The 26,689-nt window shown below is 43.8% G+C and overlaps 1 protein-coding gene across 1 annotated transcript; it reads left to right on the top strand.

Moving 5' to 3' along the window:
• The first annotated feature begins 613 nt into the window (after positions 1-613).
• Positions 614-26,689, top strand: LOC138504679 (fatty acid-binding protein 2, liver). Its single transcript, XM_069625253.1, has 4 exons — positions 614-764; positions 18,208-18,380; positions 22,895-22,984; positions 26,569-26,689. Exons 1-4 carry the CDS (start codon positions 698-700, stop codon positions 26,617-26,619), a joined length of 381 nt encoding a protein of 126 aa, XP_069481354.1. The 5' UTR covers positions 614-697; the 3' UTR covers positions 26,620-26,689.

The raw sequence follows: 26,689 nt of genomic DNA, 5'->3' as shown, positions 1-26,689 counted from the left end.
GAGGTGCCCAGAATCTATCCAGGAATCGGGAAGCATACAATTTTGGTTCATTGAAAGTTTTTTCATATAATTATAATTGGTTATTTATAACGCGCTAATACCCAGAGGTTTCTAAGCGTGGACCCAGAGATCGAACTTGTGTTGTTCCGCGTCGTCTTGCCTCCAAGGCGAGTGCGTTGTCCCTGAGCTATCCTCCCGAGTTCCCGAAATATATTTTTATATTTATATAAAATATAATTTTATATTTATGTTATATTTATGTAGCTTGGTGTGTGTTTGAGACGGACCTTACCATCAATGAACTAAACATTTCTTCAGCGAATAGGTATGTATGTAGTTAACATCAGACTAATGTAAAAAGCAGGAGCGTTATAAGGTGGAACACTGTGGTGCACTGACAATGCTTTGATTTCTAAACTCCATTTGAGTGAGTACTGGTTACCCAACCGGCACTATCCACATGATATGGATCAGGTGAACCTGGGGTTCTCTGGGTCAAGGACCCAGAAGTGATTAATGAGTAACCAACGCATTGCAAATTATTGGCCGTGTCTCCTTACCTCCACCAAAAGTGAAATGCCTGTCGTCCATGCCCTCTGGATGGTATAAATAACGCGTGAGTGGCGGACTCTGCCCACTTCTTCCACCCGTCTCCTTCCAACAGTGACTGCGCTCCACTCGCTGCTTGACCACCGCCATGCCCTTCAACGGAACCTGGCAAGTGTACTCCCAGGAGAACTACGAAGCCTTCCTGCGGGCTGTAGGTAAGTACAATTCGAGTTTTGGGCATGAATACGAAGGGGGTCATTTTACATGCCCAGTAAAATGTACGTAGTGAGACGCATGCATTTGCACCCGGGGAGACTGAATACCGCATTAAGTATTCGGCCAAAACCGAATAGTTTGTCGAGTATTTGGCCAGTGCCGAATATAGAGCAAAATAGTTGTTTTATTTAATAAACCTTGCTCCAAACTTGAAAACACACACTTTTTTAAAAACATGATACGATGCTCTAAATGTGGGCCCGTGTTTCTTTATTTCTCTTCACTTTAATCAACCTTTCTCCCTTATTTACAGTATACTAGTAATGCAAGATCAGTTTAACATAAAAGCAGGGGCCAAATGTATGGAAGGATGGTGTATATGTAAAGTGAGTGCAACTCAAAGTGGCAGGCTTACAAATGCAAAGTGCTCGGTTGCAGTGAACAAACATGATAATAAAATGTACAATTGCCATTGTGAATGGCACACAGTGCGATGTCTTGCCAGACACACGATAGTTCAGGTGGAAAGTGTGTTATGAACTTTCCCTACAGTCCGAATATTTATAATTGATCATTTATAACACGCTAATACCCAGATGTTTCTAAGCGTGGACCAGGGGGTTGAACCTATGTTGCTCTGCGTAGTCTTGCCTCCAAGGCGAGCGCATTGCCCCTGAGCTATCCTCCCAAGACGACAAAAATGTATAATGACATGTATAAATTATAATTGATCATCTATAACATGCTAATACCCAGATGTTTCTAAGCGTGGACCCGGGGATCGAACCTGTGTTGCTCTGCATAGGCTTGCCTCCAAGGCGAGCACGTTGCCCTTGAGCTATCCTCCTGAAACTACATAAATGTCCAATGACATGTATAAATGTATTTCTCCCCTTAACAGGACACCAATCGACTGTACATGTGAGTTGAGTGGGATCCATCAACCTACTTTTTTAGAAAGGATACCCCATCTTCCAGCAGCCCAACATGGGAGGGCACTCGCCGCGAGAGGCAGGTAGGGCTGCGGCAGGAATAACCATGTGTAGGAAAGACTAACAGTAATTCAAAAAGCATCTGTACACATCAGGGAGTTGCATAACGAGCATGTTCTCTTCAACATGCTCCGACCGTTCAGATGTGCTTACCCCGGCCCAGTCCCATCGTTAATACCAGCATCAAGGTGGCCACATTGCCCAAATCAAGGGGGCACTGCCCAGGCGGCAGCACTGAGATCATTCCCCCTCCGCCAAGGAGGTAGCACAGTGTTCTCTATAACCAGCATCCAATTCAGGCCCTTTACTCTACATTGCTGCAACTAGGAAAATGGAAAGCGTCTCAACTGAAACATCCAGCTTCAACCTGCTATAGAAGGCGCACAATGGCGAACACTTATTACAGTTTGTTCCTCGTGCCTCTGAAGCGAAACCCAAGGAAGGTACTGAAAGTCAGTGGGGACTATGAACCTTTTAAACGTAACACACCACAATACACCATGTACTAACCCACATGCCGCCCCAACGAGGCACATGGCGCTATGCATTCCTGCAAAGTCCTATGCAAATTAACACCCACTGCACCTCGGCCGTCAAGCATTTCAGCGGGGAGCTGTGGCCAGCCACTTTTCTAAGACGAAATAGTGCATGTTTTCACAAAACTTGTAATTGAGGTGCTCCAGAAGGATTATATAAACACCGGATTCTGAAACCTACTTATTATATAACATGTAGTGACATGTGTCAATGAATCTAGAAAAAAAGCTAATTTTATATTTTTTAATACGAAACAAATAATTATAATTGTTCTTTATAACGCGCTTAATAGCCAGAGTTCTAAGGGCGGACCCGGGGATCGAACCTGTGTTGCTCAGTGTCGTCTTACTTCCAAGCCAAGCATCGCCCTGAGCTATCCTCCCGAGATTTTCTTTAGAAAAAGCATGCAGTATTTATGAATGACTTCCGATGAACTCATATCCACACATAAACGTCTGGTTGCGTGCGAGTGCACCTGTGCATGTGATACTGGAAAAATGCACTGGAATGTGTGCGTCTTTGGGAACCAGCGTGGAATTGCACCAAACTGGTAATGGGAGGTGTTATTGGTGGCGTGAGTGCCCTGATAAATGTGTGAGTACCTCCCAGAAACGCACAGCTTGCCATTCCCCTGGGGCTGTGTGAATAACCTGCAGGGGACAGCGCAATGCACACAGGGATAAACCCATGAACATTGCCTTAGCTTGGGACATCCGCCAGGGGTACAACTCTATTTCTGAATTGTAAAAGCAGAGGACTGGCTCTTTGAAGGGATATTCTGAAAGCCTTCTTGTTGGAGGCTGTTGGTGATGCAGAGATGTACAAATAAAACTGATTTTATGTTTGGCTGGCAACAGCCTAGGGCCTAATTTACCACGGTGCGTCAGGGCCTGTACTGGACCCACCCGATGCCATGGATATTATTACTATGCAGACTCGGACTGGCCTATAGGCCAATAGGGCAATGCCCGAACTGAAAACGCAAAATGCTAGTGTGGGCCAGTATTTAAGGTACAAGTGGGCCACATTTTTGGGCAATGTGGTCGAGTCTGATGTGTTCATTCACTCTGCGGCTAGTAGTTTTGAGCAGTGTTGCTGAATAAATATTCTTTAAATTGCACAATTTGCATCACACTTTATCAAACACCTCCCCCTTGGGTGCTATTCAAACAGTGTCACAAAAGGAATGAATTGCCTTTTCCAACTGTGGGCCACTTTTCCATTGCTGCCCGAGACAATGTTACGCCCGAGACAAGGGTCCGACCCTGTTGCTGTTAGCACCGTGGGATCAACCCCGAAGCTGCTAAGAGTGTATATGCCACAAAACACAAGCTGCAGTAAGTGGGCGGGGCGTTGAGTAAATGGCCGCCAAGGGAATGGGTCCTTCTTCCATTTCCATGGCAAGAGGAGGCAGAGCCCGCACGAGGCAGAAATCCGCAGGGCACGGACTTATGGAAGGCGACCTCTCGTGTAAGGAGAAGGCAGTGTGGGGAATGTGGGGCTTGAATGGGGGCAAAGGGAAATGGTGTGGGAGGCACGGGAACTGGTGCGGAGCGGGTGCATGAGCGCTCAGCACACGTGGAGTGCAAGCTTGATGTCTGAGTTTCAGCCTGAGAGCCGAGCAAGCTAATTGGATCCTGTTCCTGCCCAGGGCTCTAATGGTCACTTTATGGCTTGTCATTTGGCATTGCCCCCGATTATGAAAGGGCTAGAGGCAGCTTATGCCTGGTCCAAACTCAACGCGTAGGTCACCGTGGTGAATAAGATGGAGTTTTTCTAAATCACCCACTTGGTTTATACTCGGCATACCATTGTTTGTAATACTTGCTCTGTGGATCATAAGTTATCTATTTGTGTGCGTATGACCACCTCCATACACATTTTGCTGCACACTTAAGAGTTCATTTTGCAGTGAACCTTTAGCATCCAGTTGCTCCTTTGATTTAAACCTGAGGTTCCCCAAGGATCAGTCCTTTGTCCCCTCCTCTTCCAACTCTATACTAATGGTGGGTAACCTGCGCACTGCAGGTATTTTGGCCTATGACACCCATGATTCTTCACCATTGACTATGCTGGCTAGGGCCTATGGGAGCTGTAGGCCAACGTTTCTGGATGTCTACTGGTTGCCCAATACTGCTCTACACCTTCTCTCTCTTGGCAAACGGGTCTACTCCTTTGGCTTTTCTTACCACCTACTTACTGATGACATCAGCATCTTTTTTCCCTTTCCCCTCCTTCACCCCAGAGCTATCGACTTGCTTCTCCAACTACGACCTGCCACCCACCACTAACAGGGACTTCACTCCCTGATGCTCATCGCTTCCAAAATGCAAGTACTCCTGGCTACCAATGCCTCACTCAATTGCTCTCCTCCTATTTAATTCCACCTGACCTTCTCAACCCATATACTACAGCTCACACTCATGGGGTACATTTTCATAGTGACCTCAATCTTCAACTGTTTATCTACACGATTGCCATGACAGCCAGGTTAGGTCAACCAAATAGCCGCAACATCAGCCCTTGTACCACCTTGAACTATGCCAAAAGCCTTCCTTCTTCTACAGTCCTCGGCAGTCTTTACTGTGGCCCCAGCCTCCTCACATTATCAAAGTATTAAACTTTGCCACACGCTCACACTTCAGGGCAATGGGAACCAGAGACCACCTTGTGCGCATGTATCAATGCCTGCAAACAGCCCAGCATTGACAGTAATAGGAACCAGAAAGCACCTTGTGCGCATGTATGAATGCCTCCAAACAGTCCAGCATTCAGGGAAATGGGAACTGTAGATCTCCAAGCATGTCAGCTTCGATATGAGTGGAGCATTCAGGGCAATGGGAACCAGAGACCATCCTGTGTGCATGTATGAATACCTGTAAACAGTCCAGCATTGAGAGTAATTGGAACCAAAGACCACCTTGTGCGCATGTGTGAATACCTGCAAACAGTCCAGCATTGACAGTAATTGCAACCAGAAAGCACCTTGTGCGCATGTATGAATGCCTGCAAACAGTCCAGCATTGATGGCAATGGGAACTGTAGTTCTCCAAGCATGTCAGTATCAATATGAGTGCAGCATTGTGTGCAAGTGGAACCAGAAACGACTGTGTGCGCATCTATGAATACCTGCAAACAGTCCAGCAATGAGGGCAATAGGAATTGTGGTTCTCCAAGCGTGTCAGTATCAATATGAGTGCAGCATTGTGTGCAAGTGGAACCAGAAACCACTGTGTGCGCATCTATGAATACCTGCAAACAGTCCAGCAATGAGGGCAATAGGAATTGTGGTTCTCCAAGCGTGTCCTCATCGATATAAGTGCAGCATTGTGGGCAATGGGAACCAGAGACCATCCTGTGCGCATGTGTGAATACCTGTAAACAGTCCAGCATTGACAGTGATTGCAACCAGAAAGCACCTTGTGCGCATGTATGAATGCCTGCAAACAGTCCAGCATTGAGGGCAATTGGAACCAAAGACCACCTTGTGCACATGTATGAATATCTGGAAACAGTCCAGCATTGACAGTGATTGCAACCAGAAAGCACCTTGTGCGCATGTATGAATGCCTGCAAACAGTCCAGCATTGAGGGCAATTGGAACCAAAGACCACCTTGTGCACATGTATGAATATCTGGAAACAGTCCAGCATTGAGTGCAAGGGGAATGTTAGTTCTTGAAGTGTGGCAGTACCAACACGAGTGCTGCATTGTGGGCAATAGAAACCAGAGACCATCCTGTGTGCATGTATGAATACCTGAAAACAGTCCAGCATTGAGGGCAATTGGAACCAAAGACCACCTTGTGCGCATGTGTGAATACCTGAAAACAGTCCAGCATTGAGGGTAATGGAAAACAGAGACCATCCTGTGTGCATGTATGAATACCTGAAAACAGTCCAGCATTGAGGGTAATGGAAAACAGAGACCAGCTTGTGCGCATCTATGAATACCTGCAAACAGTCCAGGATTGAGGGTAATGGAAAACAGAGACCAGCTTGTGCGCATCTATGAATACCTGCAAACAGTCCAGGATTGAGGGTAATGGAAAGCAGAGACCATCCTGTGTGCATGTATGAATACCTGCAAACAGTCCAGCATTGAAGGCAATTGGAACCAAAGGCCACCTTGTGTGCAGTGCACATGTATGAATTTTTACATACAGTCCAGCATTGAGGTTCATTGGAACCAGAAAGCACCTTGCGCGTATCTATGAATACCTGCAAACAGTCCATCATTGAGGGCAATTGGAACCAGAGACCCCCTTGTGCACATGTGGGAATACCTGCGAACAGTCCAGCATTGAGGGCAATTGAACTGTAGTTCTCCAAGTGTGTCAGTATTATATGAGTGCAGCTTCGTGGGCAATGGAAACCAGAGACCATACTGTGTGCATGTACGAATACCCGCAAACAGCCCAGCATTGAGGGCAACTGGAACCAGAAACCACCTTGTGCGCATGTATGAATATGTGAATGGAGGATAGCACAGGGGCAACGCACTGATGTTGGAAGCACGCACAGCAACAGAGGTTCGATTCTCAGATCTGCACTTCTGCACTTAGAAACCAAACTCAGGTACGGTATTAGATGCGTTATAAAAAGCCAAATAAATACATACATAGTCTAGCAATGAGGACAGTGGGAAATGTAGTTCTTCAATCTTGTCAGTATGGATACAAGTGCAGCATTGTGGCCAATGGGAACCAGAGAACATCATGTGTGTGTGTGTATGAATACCTGCTAACAGTGTAGCAATAATGGCAATGGGAATTGGAGTTCTCACTGTGCTGAGGGCAATGAGAACTAGAGACCCTCCCAATGAGCAATTACTGCCTAGAATTCCCTGCAGCATGCGTTTCCATACTCAGAGTGATCCCATCCAGTGGCTTAGGTGGGGTGTGAAAGAGAAATCCAGCGGCCATCTTATTTAATCGTTTCCCTTTCCTCTGAGACAGGTGATACAGGGCATAAACATTGGAATGGCCCTTATTATTTTGTTAATATCTGATTTCATGGTTCGAAATTGAGGGGAGCAGGGAGCTATTTAGCCTGATTCGTTTGACAGCAATAGATACCAGGAGCTACTTCCCCAGGCCAATGGACGCTGAACAAACACACCTATGTGAATATAACTACGTGCATTTGGGACAATCTAAAAGTAAACATTAGGACATATCTATACACTATTTAAAGCATAAGGGTTCATAAATAAAGGACACAATTATATGTTTGCATCTTATCTGGAAGTTACATTTGCGGAACGCTATGTACTAGCTCATCGTTACCCAGTGGTAGCTCCTGGTCACTGGTTAATGCTGGATACCCAGGAGCTGCTTTTAGCTCCTGCTTATCCAAGCTCAATTTCGAGCCCTGAATTTCCAATGCATGTCTTATGGAAGCAGTATTCCATAACCCCCAAACTTTACTGCCACTCTGATCCACGATTTGGCCAACAGGATATATAGAAGGATCAGAAATTCAGTATATGTACAGAATTAAGGAGGCTTTTCTGTTTGAGGCAGCTTTCCAGCTTTAGGAAAAGGGTCTCTAAAGTTTGGCTCACCACGTTTTGGCCTACAACTCCCATTAGACCTAGCCAACATAGATGGTGAGGGATCATGGGAGTCGTAGTTCAAGCCATGTTTGGGAAAAATAACGTGAGGATGACAACGCTGATCTGTCTATTCCACTTCAATGGAAGGGCACAACCTCCATTCAATTTTATCAGCAAATTAACAGAATTTGACGGTGTCCAGTGATTAAGTGGCCTGGGAAATGGGCGCTAGGGGGGGCGACATTTCCCCAAAAATGCACCCTCATTAAAATCAAACACTTTCCCCAAATATTCTACAAGGGGAGCTTATAAAATAACATTATACCCCTCCTACAATATTTGAGGAAAGTATGTTAGGGGTCATGAGAAAAACTTGCCTACCTGGCGACTTTTTCCAGGCGACATTATCACTAGAATTCATGTTGACATCGCTCAATAAGATTAGGCTAAGAAATAAGAGCACTTGTTTGGGTCAGGCAGTTAAACTCCAGAAGCTCAATTACAGAAAAGGCTTTCTCATTAATGTTGTTGATAAGTTGTATGAATGGAGGATAGCACAGAGGCACCGCTCTCGGAAGCAGCTTAGAAACCGTATGGACACACGCTTAGGAACCCTTAGAAACCCGAACTCAGGTATGGACACCCGCTTAGAAACCAAACTCAGGTATGGTATTGGGCGCGTTTTAAAAAAAACAATTGAATAAAATTAAATTTACCATGAGAGGTCAAATAATGCCCTTTATGGAAAGAGAAATCAGATTACTGACATTAGTAATCCCAATAAAACCTCAAAATGGTGGTAGTTTGCATCGGAAATAAGATCAGTTATTAGCAGTTCCAAAATAGGGTAAAAACAAAACTACCCCCCACTACCTGTAGTGTACATCAGACGAGGTCCCTAAATCCGTGTAAGAGTGATGAGTAACTCAGAGACTTTACCAGCAGTAGTATTTCCATGTCTCTGACACGTAATAGCAATACCACCAGCAGTAATGCCTGGCAAAGTGCTAAATGTTGGAAGAGCAGTAAGTTACTACCAGCACAATTGTACTCACATTCATTTGTGCCAGGGCATTCACATCAATCAGTTAAACTTGATTTGAATGCAAAAACATACTTTCCGTATATGGATATTCCACATGACATGAGGAAAGTGGGTCATTTTGTGGGAATATCTTTAAAAATAGAATTCTTGGGGGACTAAGTAGATGGCAGCTCGATAGGAGATCTCTGGAGTCCCGTGGCCTAGTAAACTGCATGAAGGGTGGTAATAAACCACCTCCCCCCATGAACCCCAATATGACCACGGTGTGCTAAATGCACACTGCCACCACCAAGAGCCCGAAAAGAGAACCCCGGAAAGGAGGGGAAAAAAGCATGACTTGGTGTCCATCACCTTGGAACCACGCGACTAGCCAAAGGAAAGAGACCACCAGCCTCCTATCGCCGAGCTGGCCCATGGGTGAGGCCTGCGGGCATGGCTTCAACCCTGAGCTCTGGGTATACCTGCCTACATTTCAAAATCAGAAACCCAGAGACATACCACATCACAGAAGCCCCGCCCACATCCAGGACCGAGCCCCCAGTTCAGAGAGCCAGCGCACCAGAGGGCGGGCCCTCGTGAGGATGTGGGAGAGCAGCCCCAGAGGTGGAGCAAGTAGGGAAACCTAGTGAAAGCCCTATTGTGGTTAGGGGTGTCACGGTATTAGTTTTATGACGGTACAATAACCTTCTTGCCAAATGACGGTATATTATGGTTATCGCGGTATAGCAGGTGGAGTTAACTAATCTTAACAAATATTTTCTAAAAGGTCATAAATTGTCAGATTATTCATCACAAACAAAACCAGGCACCCAGGGCCAGAATTGGGCTTTTCAACATACTTTCCACTGAAATGCCACCCCTTGCTTCCACCAAACACAAACACACGTGTGGAGAGGAGGAGGAGGGGGGGCGAGCCCTGCTGCGACTGGCAAAGCAAACTGAATAGCTTTTCTTAAGTGGTCATTTAGGCTTTTAGCTCCCCCACTGGCTACTGGTGAAGATGAACATGTTGCCATCTTGATAACCTGCATGCCACAGATCAATGGAGTCTGATTGTAGTATACGCTTGTGCGCATGCACACGCACTCTCTCTTTACATTACAGCCTTTAGTTTACTTCCGGCCCAAAAGGTGTTCAGTAATCACGGACATGTTACCCTTTGGTATGGCAGCAGGGAATACCCACAGAGATTAGTAAATTTCGCAGTGTGACTTATTATATGGAAATTCAATGATAGAACCAGGGAAATCCCCCATTGTCATATGTTTAGAAAACATTATCCATTGTAAATATATAAACCCCAAAGCCACCAACCCAAAGTCCCGGGAGGATAGCTCAGCGGCAACGTGCGCGCCTTGAAAGCAAGACGACACGAAGCAACACAGGTTCGATCCCCGGGTTCGCACTTAGAAACCTCTGGGTGTTTAAGCGCATTATAAATATGCAAATAAGACAAAAACAATTACGCAACTAAATAAACAAAAACAATTTCTTTAACAGCGCCGCGATGCCCGCGGGCTGTGTGAGCGCTTAAAAAAAAAAATATAAATTAAAAAAAAAGCAAACTGTTTTCCTTCTTGGCAGTGTATATTTTCTTCCTATTGCTAACATATTGATTTTGTGTCAGGCACGTGTGGTTTATGGAATGGCATTAAAAACTGCTCAAACTGAAACTACTTGGCAGACGGCACATCCAACAGTGCAAGACCAAGACTGTGCAGCACTTGCTTACTGCAGCCTTTCCAAATCAGATTGAAAAGCACACTTAACGGTATGAACGGTATACCGGTATAAACAATGTGACGGTTATTATTGTTCAATTCATTGGTTCACGGTATCTTTAACGGTATACCGTAATACCGTTACATCCCTAATTGTGGTCCCGTCCCCCAGGATTCGGGCCACGTGGCAGGAGCCGCTGCCTGTGTCCGGCTAGACACCCGAGGGTGTGGAGAAGGAGATGAAATGTGGTAAGTGAGGAAAAAGGAAAAAGGAAATATCGGGATGGCGAAGAAAGAAAGAGGTGGAATGAGGAAGGGGAGAGGTGGGAGAGAAAGGGAATGAGTGGGCAAGAGGAGGGAAAAGGGAGAGGAAGAGGGGGAAGAAAAGGAAACAAGTGGCAAAAGAGAGAAGACAGGGAACGAGTGAAAAAAGAGGGGAGAGAAGGAGAAAAAGAGGGGAAAAAGTAAAGAGGGGACGGGAAAAAGTAAAGAGGAGGGTAGAGGTACAGAAAAAGAGGAGGGTTAGGAGGGGAAATAGAGAAATAGAAAGGGCTGGGAAGGAAGGCAGAGGGGATAAAAACAAGAAAGGAAAGGAAAATAGGGGGAGGTGGGAAAAGGGAAATAAAGTGGGAGAGAAAAAGAAAAGAAGAGGAAAGGGAGTCCAAGCTATACAGAGAGGAAAAAAGAACAGAAGAAGGGGAAAAGAAAAAAGGGGCAAAAATGAAGTGTAAAAATAATTGTAATAGAGACATACAAGAAGGGAGCAAGAAAAGGGGAAGGAGCCTAGTGAGACATATAAACTTGCGAAGGAGGGTGGGGGGTTTCAGAAAGTTGCAAGGGTTGCAAAGTTTGCAAAGTTTGGAGGAGTCAGTAAAATATGTAAGGATTGAGCTGATTGATCTATTCAGGATGTAAATATGAAAGAACTTTTGTACAGGTTTGCTGGACCCTGGACAGTGGGCCCAAAGGTGTCTATATAAGGGAGTAGGTTCCCGGAGATAGGCGGCGTCGATCATTATTTTAGTACAAGCAGTAGGGCCAATTGGGGGAAGTTGGAACGAGCTGGGCGTATACGATTAGGATCTCTATCACGAGTATCCGTTTATGTATTTCTTTCTTCGTTTTCTTCGTTGTTATGTATGGTTAAGTGTCTTTTGGTGTCCACGTTGGTGTCCTCAGTCCTGCCAACCAGGTTAAAAGAAAAGCCAGCTATGGGGATCATAACAGGGGGGGAGTAGATTGCACCAAGGGGAGATGGAGGAAGGAGATACAATTCAACTGGGGGTACAGTCACTTTAAACTCCCCAACAAAACTCTCCCTATTAAAAAGAGATTTCAAGAAACAGAAATGAGATATCTTGTGTGTCCGGGAGACAGGGAATGAACCCGCCATCAGGCAGAAAGAATTTAGCAAAGTATACTTGGCATCTGGGGACAGCAGGTAGGCAGAAGTAGCCATATTTATAGAAGCCGGATGTGCGTTTGTGACAAGCCAGGTGGAAAGGGATGCGGGGGGAAGGGGCATCTTCTTGAAGGGGCAATGTCCGGCATGATCAATCACAGGCCTCTATCTACTCTCCAAACATGGGGTAAGTCCAGTATTGGGTAGAGGTGAACCATGTTCTGGGCCGCTTTGAAGAGGGGGCTCTGATTGTATGTTTGGACTTCAATATAGTGTTAGAATCCGCAAAAGATAGATTCAGTGGTGTAGTGGGACAGCCGTGAAAGCAGCAACGTTTAATGAAGTGAATAAATGCCCAGGCATGATATATGTTATGTTATGTTACTTTGCATTTATATAGCGCCTTAGGTACCATTGGTATGGTCTGAAGGCGGGCATGGATACTACGTAGGCTAGAGGATACAGAGTTTACCTTCCACTCACAGGTCCATGATTCCATCGCTCGCGTTGACCTCATACTCGTGGAATCCATGCCTACGCCCCGACTAGTGGAAATGTGAATGCATGATATGGTTTGGGCGGCTAATAATTTAGTAAGTGCAGGCTTCGGTGACATGATGAATCGCAATCAGAAGCGTAGATACATTTGTAACAATGTTCTTCTAAAGGAAAGAGGAACGGTAGATATTATTGGAAATAAATTACGAGAATAAATAGAATTCAACAATAATTGAGGGGTGTATGCAGCCACAGTATGGGAAACTCTGAAGGCTGCAGTAAGGGGAAGTTGATTTCATTGGGTTCAACCAGAAATAGGGCATGGAAGTTCAGAGCATCGGAGATGAGAGGGGTGATTAGTGGAATACAATCCATGCTGAAAGACAGGCAAAGTTAAATGACCTTATGTTCCAAGAGATGTAATGCAACCTCAGATTCATAAGGGAAAAATAGGAAAAAGGGGGGAAACCTAGCACACTTTTAGCTTTGCAGGTTCAGAAAAGAAAGAAGCTTGAGGGCAATTGGGAGCCTGTGAAGACTGGGGGAGCAAGTGTTATGAAATAAACAGGAGATAGTTAGTGAGTATAAGTGCTTCTTTGAACAGCTATACAAATCAGACCTCCAGGGAGGTCAGCCATATATAAACCTGTACCCCCTGAACCTAGTGGAAAGCTTAAGCATGGATAGCCTTATCTCTCTGGAGGGGATCATCAGGGAAATACAGCATATGCCTAGCGGAAATGATCCATGAGAAGATTCGTATACAATACGATTTTACAAAGTTTTCCAGACCTTCTTAACCCCTTTCCTCGTAAGTCTGTTTAAAGAGATCCTAGATGGACATGCCCTTCCAAAGATGATTTTAAACATGCGGATTACCAGGATACCCCAGGAGGGTAAAGATTTCCAGGTATGTGAGTCACATAGACCAATTTCCCTATTAAATGTGGCCCTAAACATGTAATAGATTCAAAAGATTGCTCCCCTCGTTGGTCCATGGAGACAAGGAAGGTTTTATTCAGTGGAGGCAAGGGGTGGATAAAATTAGGAAAACTTTGAATATCATTATCCTGGCCCAGGAGATGAATTTGGACCCTGCCTGGCCTCTCTGAATGTGGAAAAGGCCTTCAATTGGGTTGAATGGCCCTTCCTGAGAGTAGTCCTGGAAAGCGTAGGTATATGAAGTAATTTAAGGACTTGATTAGGGCCATTTACAAAGAACCAAAGGCCAAAGTCCAAGTAAATGGTATGACATTAGGCAAATTTCAATTGTTCGGATGGACATGCCAGGGTTGCAGCCTCTTGCGGCTACTTTTCATGCTAGTGATAGAAATTCATGCTGGTGATAGAACCCTTGGTAGTGGCAATCAGTAAAAATAGGGAAATAAAAGGTTGAGTGAGTGAAGAAGTGGAATTTAAGATGTCTCTATTTGCGGATGATATCTTGCTCTACCTAAAAAATGCAGAAAGCTCTCTCAGACACCTACGAGAGGAGTTACTGGAGTATGGAAAGCTGGCAGAGCTTAAGATCAATCGGGCAGCGTCATATGTGTACCTGGTGGCAGGTGAATAGGTGGATTAAGGATACAAGGGAGACTTGGAAGAATGAAGTTGGAGAAAGAAAAGATAAGATATCTAGTGATATTGATACCAAAAAGCCTTATACAACTCTATGACCACAATTATGAATCCATTTTGAGATCAGTGATGGACGCTTTGACAGGATGAACAAGCTAACAGTAACATGGTAATGATTAAAGGTGTACAAATGAATTGGTTACCAAGTTTGGTAATTCTCTTCACAATGCTCTAGGTGAAGGTCCCAGACAGCTTCATCAGAGTAATCAATTAGGAAATAAACACATTTACATGCAGTCGAAAGAAGGCTCAGGTATGTAGAGAATTGCTCTCACTACCTAAGGAGAAAGGAGGCCATGGACTCCCCGATCTGGAGGCATATTTTAGAGCTATTCAACCCAGAATATTTCTGGAGCACATGACAGACAAGTTTATAACATATCACACATTTTTGGAAGACTGTGTTTCATACCCGAAAAAAGTTAATTTACCTATGGACTCCGGTTAGAAAAGTGCTGTTAACACTTAGAAGCACCCAGTGCTGCGAATTATTTGGGACATTTGCAAGGAGCACAGTAGAAATAAGTATTTGTCCTCTTGGCCATCACCTATGAGCTCTCTCTTGGGGTGCCCAATAGACTTGGGAATGGAAGGGGGAGTGGCAGCTCATAAATGGCCAGACACCGGATTAGAGCAAGTAGATCAGCTATTCATAGAGGCTAAATTCAGGGAATATGAACAAGTCATGGACTTGCTTGGAGATGTTAGAAAATTCAATGTCTTAGTACTTAAGAATTAAAGGGACTATCGTAAAAGGTGAATGAAAGATAGGGTAGCATACAAGCTCACACAGGTGGAGAGCATATTATCATTAGGGTATTTATTGAGGATGTACCTACCTTTGTGAAGCAACAGAGTGCTTTACAATAATAGGGGGAAGAAGATGGTTAGGGAGCAGAGAAACAAGGGAGTGGGAATCTAACAAAAGGGGAGGGAGGGCAATTGTCAGCAATGGATCTGCAAGTACCCAGGGGAGGGAACAATGGGGATCAGATCATCCATTGTCAGATATGGTGGGGAGTGGTTGGCCTATGGACCTAGGTGTTATGGAGGAGCCATTCCTTGAAGAGGAGGGGCTTGAACTCCTTCCTGAACTTTTGAAATGAGGAGTAATGTCAGATGTTGATGGGGAGGAGGTTCCAGAGTCTTGGGGCGTAGATGGAGAAGGCCTATCTTCTGTTTCTTTCCTCCCTGCACTGGTGGAGTTCAAGCCTGCACATGTTCTTTTGAATAATCGTAGGCCTCCAGAGATGCTGAGTTTCTCCATGAGGTTGCTTGGGGACTTCAGTGTGACAGCCTTGTAGATGATGCAGCAGGATTTGAAGATGATACAGGCTTGTGGCAAGTGCCATTGCAGTTCGATGGGGATTGGAGTGACGTCAAATTTGCGGAATCATTTTGATGAGACATGTTGCAGCATGCAGGACACATCTCAGGGGAGCCAGGCTAGTGGCCAGAAGGCCTTCCAAACGTGCATTGGCACCATTCAGGTGGGAGAGGTCCAAGACTTGCACAGCAGATCTGAAGTGGTTTTCTGGATTGAAGGGTTTGATATTTTCTGCAGGAGACAAAGTTGGTACCAAGCCGTTTGTATAATCCTTGCTATGTACTCTTTTAAGAAGAGGTGTCTGTCGATATCGAAACCGAGGTACTTGGTGCAGGTGGCCAGCTGGGGCGTGAAGCCATCAAGGTGCATGGCAGAAAGCCATTTATTTCTGGATGTCCGGTTGTTCAGTGTTGTTGGTCAGTAGTAGGAATTCAGTCTTGGAGGGGTTGTATTTCAGGTAAGTACTGGACATCCATGACTGGATCAATGGGAGGCAGTCATGAGCCTGTGGGTGTCTTCTATGGAGGATATCTTGAGGTAGATATGTGTGTCATCTGCGTATTGGTAGATGTGGATGTTGTGTGGAGCGAGGAGGGTTCTAAGCAGCTCCATGTAAAGATTGAACATCACAGGGAGAGGATGGATCCTTGTGGGACTCCACCAACATGTACAATTTTGTGGTGATTAGCAAGGTATGGTTTAATCCAGCTAACAATGATACCCATGCAGCCATGTAGATTGTCAGTTAGTGTCTGGTGGTCTAGAGAGTCCAATGTTGCTGAGAGGCCAAGGAGAACCAGGAAAGCAGGAGTGTTATAGTATCAAAATTCTATAAGGCAATCCTACCTAGTAGCCCCCGGGAAGTTCTCAGATTCAAGGAATAATGAGAGAAAGACCTAGAGGATGCCTTACCAGAGAAACTATGGACAAAGATCTACAACATTACATTTCATGGGGACCTGTCCACCAAAAGAATCACATACATTTTTAAAATACTGAAAAGATGGTGTTTTGCTGCAGTTAAAATATCTAGAATATCCCTTGGGTGCTCCACCAAATGTCCAAGGGGTTGTGGTAGCTTGGGAACTTATTTCCACAAGTGGTGGGAATTCCTGTATATCCAGATATACTGGACTGGGTTCCTGAGCTGGATTAAAGAAATCACAGGAGAGTGCCTGGAAAAAGAACCCCTGTTAACAATGTTCGATACCCCCCTTGCAATATGGGCACTACAGACTTCCTAGGATGTGGGCGGCAATGCTCAGAGCGGGGGTAATAGCGGTAGCACAAAAATGGTTGGAGAGGACAGTACGAGAAACAGGAGACAAGGACACAAGAGAGGGATGTACTAGTAGAACAACCACACCCTTTATTCTTCTTCCTATTACTCTCTTTCTTCCATCTATGTCATTTCCTTCTTGCCACTTCATCGGGACCCCACCACAATTACGTTCATGAAAGAAATGTTTACATAATGCCCAGAGGAGAGGAGAGAGGTAGAGGGATGAAATGGGTTAAAGACATCACTGAAATATGTTGGGACAATAGTCTTAGAGGTATTCATACCACCAGAACAATGTGCAATGATAACATGCAGTTATTAGTGGGAGAAGCCTGTTTATGTTGAAAAGCCCTAAAAATGGAGCAAGATATAGAAGAAAAGGGAACGTGATGGGGAAACAATGAGGGAATTTTGGTCTGTCTCTACTCTAATACCTGAAATGGCCAATGAGGGATATAAATTAAGGAGTCTGAATGTCAGAGATGGCATGTTATGCCCGAAAAAAGTAGGATATTATATTTTAGGGAGCCAACATGGTGAGAGAAGATGAAGAGGTTATGATCAATGTAAATATTCTTATTATTTTTTATGTTTTGTATAGTTATTGTTAGTCTGATATTTGTACTGAATTGTTTAAATGAAAGTATGCAATAAAAATACATGGACAAAAAAATTAATTCTGTAGTGCTAAGTGCCAAGATTTGGTGTCCAAGCACTATCTCTGTTGGTATTTCTTTCTTCTGCAGATCGCAGGTTTCAAATTAACATAAACTAAACTGGATGCATAAAAATGTTTCCAAAATTGTTTTGTATACAAGCTTTGTATAATTTACAAACAAACTTTGATATATTTACACATTTTTTCTTCCAACAATTGGAATTCAGTAGGAATGGGAAAACGCTTATCCCATGAATGGCAAAAAATAAAATCGGTTTGGAAAGTCAATAATGTCACTGTCTCTCCAGAAAGCAAACTGTGGATTGTGATTGACAAATTGAATCTTTTTTTGTGACTTTATTAAGTTACATGACAAGATCATTTATACACCTAATCAATGTATTTTGTCAGCAATTGATTTGATTTATTTTAACAAACTGATTAATTTGTTGAAGAATATATTTTCAAATATACAGTTTGATTGTTTTTTATTTGAGAATCCCTTTTAAAAACTCTAATTGGTTTCCTTTTGTAAAAAATTGATTTTGTTTCTGTCTTTTTTTCACTGTGATTATATTTGGCTAATCAGAGCAGTTCACCATTTGCCAGTAGTATACATTTTAAGTCCAAATCTTCCCAATTGGCTTTTGGATGAATTCAACATATTTTTCAACTAATACACATATGAATCTGTGCTTCAACTTTTTACACGTAATGAAATGCCATGGAGGAATAAAGTGTAACTATACACGCAACCCAATGATCCGCTTTCTACCTTCTCCGTAGGCTTGCCAGAGGACATCATCAATGTGGCCAAAGACATTAACCCCATTATCGAAATCCAGCAGAATGGAGACAACTTTGTCGTCACATCCAAAACACCAAAACAGTCTGTAACAAACTCATTTACTATCGGAAAAGAGGCTGAAATCACATCCATGGGTGGAAAGAAAATCAAGGTATGGTATCTCCTTGAAAGATTTACTAAAGTTGTGTGATGGGGGAAAATAACGTTTATCTTTCTGTCTCAATTACCCTATGTGGCAGTATTTGGATCACAGAAAAAGAGTATTATGAAATCTATGACGAAGTAGAGATATGATTTGCATCACATACACAAACCTAAAAAGAGTCCAGCCTCTTTTGATCCATACTTGTATTTAAATCGAAATATTTGAATATTTGCATTCACTGTATGAAAGTTATCCTCATCACTAAGCAGTTCCATTTTCCCTGGATATGTCCACTATTGATTCACTGAAGGATGGAAAAAATGCACCATTCGCAATATTACTTGTGGTGAAATCGCAGACTGGTGACCCCTATATTAAACTACTGCCTTAATGTGGTAGGGCAGGAACCTAAGAATTGGTTGGCATAAGGCCTCTGGACAACTTTATGTGATACCAAATGCATTAGCTGCATGGGGCAAGTCTCACATAATCCATCAAAAGCCTGAAGAAGGCATCATATGAAAGAGAACAACCCTACGCAGAATTGTGCAAGCACACAAATAATTATGCTTGTCGTATTTTGTTTAATAGCGACTAAAACGGTGACTTCCTATCCTCTTGGGATCTTGAAACACTTCATTTTTCAGGGATGGAAGACAAGTCACAAAATGGAAGGCGAACTTAAGATAAAATTGATGGAAAGAGGTGTGCATTGTGAAATAGGCCAGAAGCTAAAACAATAACACTAGGAACAACATGTTTTATTTGTATAGAAAGGAAACGCCCCTTCTATGTATTTATGTTGTTTTATAAATCACTGACTAGACACTGATCATTTTACGACGCATTTAACAACGTTAAAAAACAAAATGAAAACAGTCAATTAAGAAAGGACATGAATGGGTTGGGGTAGTGTAGATGGGGGGGGCCGGAAAGTGGAGATCTAACATGACAAAGGGAAGAGGAATGAGAGAGGTGGGTGAGCATATGCACCTCATCTAGAGAAAGAGGGACTGGGGTCAGTGAGAGGAAGCCAAATGTTCAATATTACTGAAGTTAGTAGACTTCAGGAGAAGGGCAAATGTCCAGTAAAAGGCTGCCGGTTAACTGCTTTCATTGGCAGTCAGGACCAGCATTAGGAGGGAATCAACATGGATGGGGAATGGTAGGGAAGTAGTGTTAAAGGAATGAGGTGTTGTGTAGAACTCCATATGAATGATGGCAGATAAAGGTGGGTTGACAGAATGTAAGTTAGGGTCTAACAACATCCGGGAGGGAATAGAGGATATTAAGGAGCGTTGTAAAAGGAGGAATATAATTACAATGGCAAATATACTGACTGTGTAAGTCTGTTATTGAATATTATGATTAGAAATTGTGGTATTCAACAAAAGTGGTAGGGAAGTGGGGGATCACAGGACCTCTGGACGATTATTGTAAGATTACACTCATGAAAGTACAGCTTGAGTGAGGAGGAAAGATAAAGGTGATTCAGTTAAAAAATAGTTTTAGGACTACAAAAAGGTCAAGAGGGTTATTTTGGTAGGACGAGAAGCAGGTTTCTTGGTGATGATGCGGGGTAGGGAATTGCAAATCTTTGTGGTTCCATCCGAGAAGGAATGATAACACGTCTGTATCTTTACAGTGAGGTTTCAATGCAAATGTTCTCTTTGGTCTGGAGAACTTCGCTCCCTTCCCAGATTGTGATTTTGCTAGACAAGTAAATTTGGGGATTTATATCAGGGGCCTTGTATATCATATGTACCAGTTTGACTGTGAATCAGGCTTCAATCGGGACCCAATGAAAGAAAATGAGGGGCTGAATTAGGTTATCAAAATGATGAGGGCTTGAGATCAGGGGGGCTGCCATATGCCGAACAGTGTTCTAGGGATCCAGGCATTTTTAGGAAGGCCCCCTTGCAGGACATTTACATTTTCCTAGAGATAATGAAGGCTCGTACCAAAGATCAAAGGTGTACATTAGGAAAGAAATAAGTGGTTAATGTTCTTCAGCATACAAAGTTGTAACTGAGAGCCTTTCACAGAGTAGGTAAGCTTAATGTCAATATTAGGTTTATTGGCTAGCATTAAGCCATATTTGTTTTAGCATTGGATACTAATGTGCAAGCCATTTCCAAGATGACAGACATCCATTTCTGGTTGGGGAATTTGGAGGGTGACACTGCGAGAAGTAAACCTATTTTTTTGAGGGTTAAGTCTAAGAAAGTGCTTGGTCATCCATTGGTGGATTTCTCTGAGGCAGACTCTGATTTGCAGGGTGTCTTCTTCTGCACTTATTTCGAGGTTGCTCTTAGTATTTTCCAAATACTGGTGAATGCATAGCTTTTTGTTTTTGGTCAAAGCACTTAAATGTTCCTTGTATATTGGTAAGCAATAAGGAGAGACAGACTGTGCCCTTGGACAAACGAAAATGTGAACGAGAAAGGAGATTTAGTTTTCAATGTTTAATTGTAGAATTTTGTTTGGGGAGGAATGAGGAAAACCATATGAGGAAAGTTATGTCTATGCCAAAGCGTGATAGTGTGGAGAAACTTCTGATGATCAGCTACACCAAAAGCTGAAGAGAGGTCCAGTAGGACCTGGAGACATTATCAAAAATGTGCAATGCATGGTCTACAACAAGGAAAATAGCGATTTCTCTGCAGTGTTCTAGTAAGTTATTTTGGGATGTGAATATATTCAATTGTAATGTTACACCATTCTCTACGATTTTACACAATAAAACAGGGATTGTTTGGAAAGTGCTCTTAGCTGATTTTCAGTGCGTTAGGAAATTCTCCCTGGAAAAGAGATATGTCAAAGGAATTAAGCTGGTAAGGCCCCAAAATCTGAAAGATCGCTTTCACTAGGGTAACGGGTAATAGAACACCGATAAGCATGGAAGTAGCAAATTCTAACCTATATAAGCAATGGGCCTTCAAATTGACACACACAATCCAAACCAATTGAAGCTCATTCCTGAAGTAATTGAAAATATGTGGGCACTGACTAGAGACTGGCCTCGCCAACACCTCGAACCTTTGGCAGCTTTTTCTGCTTTCTCTTCACTTATTTTGATTTCCTTTTTATTTTGGTTTTGTTTCAATTGTTTGATTTGATTTCCGATTGTAGAAATGTGTTGGTTTTATTCAGATTCAAATCAATTTGAAAGGAATCAAACCAATAGTTTATTGTTATATGAATTGGCTTGAATCGATTCAGTTCATGAATGGGTTAATTTAAGTCTGGATCGGAATCCATTCAGGAGTCAGCTGTTCAGGGGAACAACTAATTCTAATTGATTCAAAACTATATTGCTACATCGAGCAAGTTCAGGAAATATGATGTTATGCTACATTTTGGCATTTCCAAAGAATGTAACTACCATACATTTCTTGGTAATATCAATGGACCAGAAACATCTCTGTTGTTGTCTGAATAGCCTATTCTTCAGCTGTTCCTTAAAGTGTTCCTTGTTAGCTAGACCCAGACTCTTTAGATCAAGAACGTTCCAGAGTAATTGCTTGAACTATGAATTAATGTGCTAGTTCTGATCTTAGTTAAACCAGGAAAAGTAATTGATTGAGGGAAAAGAGTCTGAGGTGGTGGCAGGGACTGTAAGGCTTACGTTTATACTCATGGCCCTTATGAATCAATTAGTTATTTTATTATTGAGAGTTTAACAGTAGAAGTGGGAGAGGTATGGGGGAAAAGAGCATAGTCTGAAGATGAGAACTATGTATTAAGAGCCATTGATGTATTGGAGAAGATAAGCCACCATTTGTTTTTGGATGTGGGCTTATATATAGCACAAACCTAGCTTGGAACCAACAGAGCACTGTACACATCATTGAGGGTAACATATGAGGCAACGGGGGAGGAGTTTCAATAATTGGCATGGAATGTTCCAGCTATGGAGTGGAGATATGAAGCAGGAATGCAAAGAGCCTAGGTGGCACCTACGTATTGAGTGAAGAGTAACGTCCTGAATTCCTTCCTAAACTGCATGAGCAACGGCACAGTCCAGATTGACACCGGGATGCTGTTGCAGTAGACAGCAGCAAAGCAAGAGAAGACCAGCTTCATAGTTTTATACTTGCCTGCCAGTTTCGTCTCGAGCTAGGGATGGCATGGCTCCTGGAGAAGCACCACCCATTGCTCTGTCAGGTTTGAAGCAAAGGAGGGTGGGACAGAGCTCGAGAGGGAGAGGCAATGATCTTGTGGGGATCTGCCTTTTGTAATTCGGCTGGTAGATGACTAGCAGACTTAGGGTGCCTGTTTGGCAAGATATTATACACCACATTTAGAAATCAAGCTACATTGCTTAGTTTGTGGGCACAGAGTTGGGCAGATTTAGGGGTGACAAGACAGCTGTAGTTCAGTGATTTGAAAACTAATCCGCTTCCAAAGTTGGCATGTGACATTTTGAAAAAAACTCACAAAATAGCAAATGATCTAAGAAATCAATATGATAAGCCCACCCTCTGAATATACCAATGTCTTCTTGTCTCTGCTTCCAGTGTACGGTTGTCTTGGAAGGTGGGAAGCTAGTGTCAAAGACGGACCAATTTTCTCATATCCAAGAAGTTAAAGGCAACGAAATGGTGGAGGTGAGTGATCTGTCTATTCAGGTACACACATGTACAACTCACGGATCTCTAGATTACAAAGAATTAAAGGTAAAATAATCAATAGGGGAATTAAGGACTTTCATGGCAAACCGGTGGCAAACCAGTGGTTCAACACCCTCTGCATCATCCACAAGGCTTTCTGGATCCGGGGCCCACACTATATCCAACTCTCGCTTCCCAAATACCTTCATTCTTGAGCCCTTTGCTCAGCTACCTCCGACTCTCGAAGGGTCAGATGCTTATTCAGGCAGAGAGTGGGGGAAGATCTCTCTCCTCTGCAGGTGCCTCCTACTGGAATAGCCTCCCTGCCCCTCTCAAAATTGAGACGGACCACCTGAAGTTCCGGAAACAGCTCAAGACCTTCCTTTTCTCCTCCACTTTCTCTCTCTCCCTCCACTGCTGACCTACCTGTTTGCTACGCCGGCTGGTTGCTGGCTACCCTCAGAGTCTCACTGGGTGCCAGGCTCCTCCATGATCAGTCTCTCCTGCACTGCCTCCTGGCCTACCGTGCACTTAGGGGCTGTAACTGTGACCTCTACAGTCACCTGCGTCCCTGCACTTACCCAGAGCCGTGCTGCACTGGCAGCACTTACTCAGAGCATTGCTGCCCTGACTGCACTTCTCCCCAGCTCTCCCCTGCACGTCTCCCTCTCCCTTCCCCTGCTTTTTGTGCTGTCGCACTTGCACGATATGAATGACACAAGGCCTAGTAAGATTGTTTGTCTTGTCTTCCTATGGCTCCTATTCAGAAACCTCTAGTTAATCTTCTCTTTCCACGCACCCAACCAACTGAACTGAAACTCCTCCACGCCTGCCTGCTTTAACACATTCATAGAGACCTGAGTTGACTTTCAAACTTTTCGTGTCCATGTTCCATTGATTTTAGGTCTCTGTCCAGTTTGCACTAGATGGCCCTTTCCCAAATCTCTGATCTCATGCTTCCGGTATGCAGTGTTTTGAGCGCTGAAACAAACATTGTTTGGTAACCAATATTTTTTTCCAGCCTTTATCCAACACTTTCCCCACGTATTCTAGGACTGGAGTTTGTTGTTATAATGCCACCAGGTCTAAAATATGTTGGGAAGGATATTTAGTGGGTAAAATCAAATGTCGTTCACCCAATGATGTTTGTTAGCGGTGAAAACGCATAGATCCCATTCTTCCGCTCCCTCTGCATTACCCTTTCCAGACCACAATGTCTTGCGCCGTGCTCTCACCTTCTATCTAAACCAATGGAGCCAGCCTCCACCCATCCCACAATACCTTGTTCGATGCTGCCAAAGGGTACCGGCTGTCATGCTTCACCCAGCCCCAATAAATGCCTGATGTCATCATTCCCCACCCCAGAAATATTCGGTCTCATGCTCACCCCAGCCCTACCCCCTACATGCTTTAATGTTAGTGCGATCCTTTATTAGCCCCCCTCAAAAGTCCATTGTGTTATACTTAATTCTTGATGTATGTACTCAACTCAACTAACTAAATCCTCGCCTTATCCGCGTTCTCTGTATTTGGTGGCATGCGCAAACCCCACTCTTGCAAATTCCCTGATTCCATTCTTTAACCCATGCACCAAATTATTGATCACATGCTTAGTCCTACTCCCACACATTTTCTGGTGTCATGCTTCGCCCCTTCCTCCAAATTCTTCAATTGATGCTTAACCCTCCGACTGAAAATATCTGGTGCCACGCCTCTTCCAAAGCCAACCAATGTGTTCCTCGTGCAGCCCGCATTAAGTTCAGAGCTCCCACCCAACACTCTTAGGGTGTGGATGAGCACTCTTAACAATGGGCTACCCTGGGGTGCTGCCACACAAAGCACTAGATTGCGCGTGTGATATGATATGATAAGATAGGGTATTTATAACGCGCTTAATACCCAGAGGTTTCTAAGTGTGGACCCCGGGATTGAACCAGTGTTGCTCCGTGTCGTCTTGCTTCCAAGGCGAGCACGTTGCCCCTTAGCTATCCTCCCGGGTCAAACCATCTAATAGCATCTCAGTGAAGGGAAGGAACCAGAGCAACCATTGTGATGCCAGAAATTGACAGTCATAAATTATGAGGTAACGTCTGATGTGATTTCTTTCATCAGGCTAGGACTCACATCAGGAGTATCCTAACCCAAGAGAGTTAGGTAGCTGAAGTTATTGTAGTATTACAGTGAGGCATAGCAGCCCAGGGGAGGAGGGCTGCAACAGGTGTTATAATCCCACACCCGAGTTATGGGCCCCAGGAGACGCCAGGGGTGCATAACGAGGGTAAGGGACGATAACACATGGAACAGCCCTCCCCTGGACTGTGATGCCATTGTAATATGGCACATCATAACAATGGGTGGAAAAAACTCTGAAACAACAGAAAACAGTTGGAGATGGTGTTCAGACCCTTGCAGTGAGAAATGCTTGCTCTGATGGAATGTTGGCTTAGAGAGACGCTGAGCATTCAAGTTCAAGCCGAATACTGTGTGCGAAACATCAATCCTTTGTTACAGTGGTTAGGGCCCTCTGCTGACCCATTGTTTATAATGGCTCACCAAATGCCCACTTTTTTTAATTTTTAATTTTTATTATTAAGTCTCTTTTTATTTCACATTTAACCTCAGTATAAATTACAGTATCATATCACCATTCACATTTCCTGGCTTCATGCGACAGATCACCCTCGACATAGCTCCAACCAACTAACAATTTAAACAACAGCTTGCTTCACATCCTCCATGGGGCACCGTAAAATCATCTTCAACAGAGCCATTGAGGGTTCTGGCCCTCATTACTGCTGGTTACCTTATCTCTCCTCGATGTCCACTTCCCTCTATTCGAGGCATGCATTCCCTATTCCACCGGGGTCATAGCCAAAATTCCAGTACTTCATGGGGGAGTATCGTCCGACGGGTAAAACATCCTCTGCAGCAGTGCATTCCAGGCTGTCCCATTATCGCTCCCCTCTCTCATCCCTCTACTCACTGCTCAATACCATACCACAGACCAGGGACCATCGCCTCCGGTGGTTCCACCAGCATTCTATCTGCAGACTGTTGGGGGACTTCCATGCCATGGGCATTCGGCGCTTCGCTAATATACAGGCCAGATATATCCGCCTAGTTTCAGGCATATCCGCTCACGGACGTGGAAATTACCCCAATTATATTTGGTGATTCCACCCCGCCTCATCCTAGCTGCCATCTTCTGCCAAAACTGCTTACCAAATACCCACTGTTATAATGTTTCATGCAGTGTAAATAAATATATTCCATAAATATTGGTCAGAAGACGATTCTTATGGACAGAGGGGTACCGGACAGAGCGATAGGAGGGCCACTTTCGGCACTTATTGCAACCGTGAACTAGCTCCAACCTGAAGCTTCAAGGTAGAGCCGGTTCTCTAACGCACTCAGGGGAGCATCTCTTTCTTCTCCAGGGATGGTTCTAATGATGCTGGTGCTGTGGGGGAGAAGGGGGAGCAAGGTGTGGGAGTGGGGCATGACCTGCCTCTGGCACTTCAAGAGATCCGAGACACACCAAAGATTCAATGCCACTCAAATATCAACTTTTTGTCTTTCAGACTTTGACCGTAGGCGGCGCAACGCTAATCAGGAGGAGCAAAAGAGTTTGAACAGAAAGAACGCCCCGGTTCAACTAAGACACACAATATCAGCCATAACGTAATAAAGAGATAAACAATA

Source organism: Ambystoma mexicanum, chromosome 11 (assembly GCF_040938575.1).
Source record: "Ambystoma mexicanum isolate Mex_15411 chromosome 11, UKY_AmexF1_1, whole genome shotgun sequence".
NCBI classification, from domain to species: Eukaryota; Metazoa; Chordata; class Amphibia; order Caudata; family Ambystomatidae; genus Ambystoma; species Ambystoma mexicanum.
This window is presented reverse-complemented; position numbering and strand designations above follow the sequence as displayed.

Excerpts from the sequence above, each read along its gene's own strand:
- LOC138504679 (XM_069625253.1), top strand. The coding sequence starts at position 698 with ATGCCCTTCAACGGAACCTGGCAAGTGTACTCCCAGGAGAACTACGAA. Across the intron at positions 765-18,207 it reads AGCCTTCCTGCGGGCTGTAG|GCTTGCCAGAGGACATCATC; the intron begins GTAAGTACAATT and ends CCTTCTCCGTAG. Across the intron at positions 18,381-22,894 it reads TGGGTGGAAAGAAAATCAAG|TGTACGGTTGTCTTGGAAGG; the intron begins GTATGGTATCTC and ends CTCTGCTTCCAG.